The sequence below is a fragment of the Vollenhovia emeryi genome, unplaced genomic scaffold (genome assembly GCF_000949405.1).
Source record: "Vollenhovia emeryi isolate VEMERY1.0 unplaced genomic scaffold, V.emery_V1.0 DF940269.1, whole genome shotgun sequence".
NCBI classification, from domain to species: domain Eukaryota; kingdom Metazoa; phylum Arthropoda; class Insecta; order Hymenoptera; family Formicidae; genus Vollenhovia; species Vollenhovia emeryi.
In genome coordinates, this window is record NW_011966097.1 from 7,076 (window position 1) to 10,765 (window position 3,690).

Here is a 3,690-nt window from a genome sequence, read left to right on the forward strand (position 1 = left end):
TAAGCCGTAAGGAACACGTGTTCCACGGCTTACGTTTTTCTCTGCCTTACCTTAAGTCTACGGCTACGTCAGTCTTAAGCGCTTACGGATAGTTGTCTGCCATCAGCCTTACAGTTACTCGAAAAGTAACGAATCGTTACTTTGCAGTTACTCCCTTGCAATAGAAATAAAAATATCGAATCTGTATCTGAATTGTAAAGCGGCGATAAAGGCGTTTTGCGCAAATGCAAGGCCTAATGCGATCTGTGGAGGTTGAAAAAATATATAAAGTAACTATTAATGTAACTATTAAATTAGTTACTGGTTATCGAAAAAATGTAACTGAGTTAAGTTACAGTTACAGATGTAGAGAAAGTAACGAAGTTAAGTTAGAGTTATCAAAAAGAAGTAACTGTAACTTCGTTACAAGTAACGAGTTACTTCCCAACCCTGACAAATACATATGTATTCTTCGTGCGACTGATTACAAGCTTTATTTATACAAATCTGTTGGAGTATGTGCAAACGTAAGACGAAATAATTTTAGAGTACTTCCATACTATCTATGTCCACTCCAATATCGAGAAAATCGTCGGTGTAATCCTGAACCTGTCTCTGTACCGGTGGATGTTCGGAATGATCTGGATCATCTGTTACAGGACTGGGTGGTGGATTTGATACTGTACGATCGGAATCTACTGGCATTCTGTCCATGCCTTCACCACGTCGTAATCTTACTTCCTCTGCTATTTGTCTCGTCGAGAGTTCCGCTCTTGTTAACAAAGCTGGTAAATCCTTTTCGGATCTATCTGCAATTCCGAGACAAATTATGTATTCTAAAGTGTTTTTCAAAAAGAAAACTTGATATTTTATTGGAAACGAATGTTATAACTTACCTTCGAAACTTCGCATTAATTCTTGTGTCTTCTGTCGTCCCGAGTTGCCAGTTCTCTTTCTTTGTTCGCTGCTCTCTTTTTGGTCAGAATAAAATATCTGCCTTATCTTTTCTTGGGGGATATGTTTGTCATTTTTCACTAACCAAAAGTATACTCCACCGGCAGTTCTTCTACGAGATCCATTCATTATTAACATTCCACCATTTTCTTCAATCTCCTTGGTTTTTTGGAAAAAGTCGATAGCTTTCTGCTTACCAATTATATCCACTACTCGTCCTGCAAAGCATACAATATATGTATATGTCTGTGTTACAAATAAATGCAATCTAATATTGCATTTATTTAAAAGTAAATGGACGTAGCATTTATTACTATATGCGGAAGATAAAAGGATATTTTTTACAATTTTTAACATAACTAATTTATAACATTACAACTTGTTATAATGAACTAATTGATAATCATAATCGGCGCGTAAGCAAGTTGAAACAAGAATCTTGTTAATCAAAGCTAGATTTGTGTCGTATCTACTGGAATTTGGTCTAAAAGGGAGCCAGCTTTAAATTATTTCTAACTTGGAAGCTACTAATGTTTCCTTACTTATGAGAAGCTCTTTTCTCTCGACGAGTTTATTGGCTATGTCAGCAGCGACATCAGCATCTGTCGAATCCATAGTTGCAGATAAGTCTGCTATTATTCTAACCGAACCTTTCTGACTATCTGAACCCATCTGAAAGGAGTTCCTCCTTTTTCCTAATCTAAACTTTACATCACGTCTATCTGAATTGGTTCTCTTATTCGTCAATCTATGTTCGATGTCCTTCTCTTCATCAGAACTGTTATTGTTACAAGCTTTCCTGCCATTCCCTGGGTATCGTAGAGTAAAATCGTAACTTTCCACACTACGTTCTTGATACTTCTTTGTAACACCGCACGACGTCAAGTCTTCGGTCAAGGATTCTTCTTGCATCTGGCTACACCATACTTTGTATTTATCATTCTTAGATGTCAAATCCTTCCGCAAATGCTTATTCTTTTTCAACTTAAGTTTAGGCTTTTTAATATTGGCCTGTGTGGAATCCGAGTCCGAATCACTTTCGGACTCGGCAGATTCATCGGACTCGTCGCTGTATCGCATTTTTGTACACACATCTGTGACAGGTGTCGGCTTAGCGTGAGGTCTTTCCAAAATTTTATAGGCTCCAAAGATGTCGCTGGGCTATACAAAATGATAAAATACACTTGTCAATCCCAAAATAATATCAGTAACATTGATAATAATACACACATAAGAAAAGCCTCAAGTATGTACGTAGCAAAGCATGATTTGTTAATTAGTTGACATATGCGCTATATACATTGCAACGCAGAGCTATATGGTATTTCATTTACTTTTTCAACATCTAATCTTAGGCTCGGTCTACAATGAGTAGTCTTTTCCTTTCTGGGTGGGAGAAAGAGAGAGAGAGAGAGAGAGGGCCCAATGAGAAATGATTCGTCGATCGACGTCAATTCGACGGTGTCGATGTCGATTCGACGTCGTTTCGACGTCGATCGACGAATCATTTCTCACTGGGGGAGAGAAAGGGAGAGGACCGACATATAGTTCTGACTTCTGACTAACGACTCATTGTAGACCGGGCCTTAGAATTAATATGCTTTGGTAAACGGTACAAGTTTGTCTAGACACTCAAAGGAGTTCGAGTTGAGAATATGTCACCGGCACTTTACTTTCCTCTACTTGTCGATCTTGTTTTACATACAATTGACATCATCGTCATCATAGTGCATACATACATCCCTCGTTGCAACATAATTCTAGATTACTCGTCATCTCATAGATGATGAGAATAATTTTATAAGAGTAGAAAAGTATTTAACGAAATCGGCACAGGCCGACTACTTTCAAATCCACAGTTTGAAAAGTACTTGACATTAGTATATTCGATAGGTACATATATACGTATATTTATATAGGTTAGACTCGTGTTAAGTAAAAATTTGTCAGTGTATCTCTAACCTCATCGTCGACGATTTCACCATCTTCCAACTCTAATGGCTCCGCTTCCATTCTCCTAAATAGGAAATACTTGGTTTTCTGTCTTTTCTTTATAAATAGAAACGACGTTTTGTAACATACGCACGCGCGCATATACACACCCACGCCAAAGCTAACGCTTTAAAATTATTATCGAGAAAGAACAAGTCTTCTGTTTTCTGGCGACCCAGTCTCAAATGTTTACTAGTGAATCGTATGTACTTATTGTTAGTCTATCTGATTTCCATGATACGATACAAAATTTTCGTTTCTTACCACCTGCTGAGGAATAGCGTAAAGGAAATTTCTATACCAAGTCCAAACTTGTAAACGGTTAAAATCTTGTGTAACGAATTCAGCTTACACTATTCCACACTATTCAGCACGCAAGTGGCAGCTTTAAGGTGCCTTTTCATGCTGACGCTCGACGCTCATTTTCAGCGACAAAAAGGTCACGTGATCACGATTGTCGCTAGCGACCAGTGAACTCTATACATACTGGAATGAGTGATCTATTGTTCTGGCTGTTGCCGAGAGAGAGGTGCGTTTGGGTGAATCCTTGTCTCCTTCTAGTACTACCTGATTGGATAGTCGCATATAAATGACGAGAAGAAGGGAGTCATTTATATGCGATTATCCAATCAGGTAGTACTAGAAGGAGACAAGGATTCACCCAACGCACCTCTCTCTCGGCAACAGCCAGAACTATAGATCACTCATTCCAGTATGTATAGAGTTCACTGCTAGCGACAGATGGAATCCATGAAAAGGGGTATA

The 3,690-nt window shown here is 38.3% G+C and overlaps 1 protein-coding gene across 3 annotated transcripts; it reads right to left on the reverse strand.

The window, feature by feature from the left end:
* Positions 1–454: 454 nt before the first annotated feature.
* Positions 455–3,317, reverse strand: LOC105556167 (phosphorylated adapter RNA export protein). Of its 3 annotated transcripts, none has more exons than XM_012003245.1 (5): positions 3,190–3,317; positions 2,896–2,950; positions 1,476–2,094; positions 876–1,151; positions 455–788 (listed from the first exon to the last, which is right to left on the reverse strand). In XM_012003245.1, exons 2-5 carry the CDS (start codon positions 2,944–2,946, stop codon positions 523–525), a joined length of 1,212 nt encoding a protein of 403 aa, XP_011858635.1. In that variant the 5' UTR covers positions 2,947–2,950; positions 3,190–3,317; the 3' UTR covers positions 455–522. The 3 variants fall into 3 exon arrangements, with proteins under 3 accessions (XP_011858635.1, XP_011858634.1, XP_011858633.1); XM_012003244.1 differs by having other exon boundaries at positions 2,896–3,117; XM_012003243.1 differs by having other exon boundaries at positions 2,896–3,317.
* Positions 3,318–3,690: the final 373 nt, after the last annotated feature.

Bases quoted from the DNA above. Each gene is read 5' to 3' on its own strand.
- LOC105556167 (XM_012003244.1), bottom strand. From the start codon at position 3,027: ATGCGCGCGTGCGTATGTTACAAAACGTCGTTTCTATTTATAAAGAAA. The intron at 2,095-2,895 runs GTTAGAGATACA...CATTTTGTATAG, and splicing joins GTGAAATCGTCGACGATGAG to CCCAGCGACATCTTTGGAGC. The intron at 1,152-1,475 runs GTAAGGAAACAT...TATGCTTTGCAG, and splicing joins GAGAAAAGAGCTTCTCATAA to GACGAGTAGTGGATATAATT.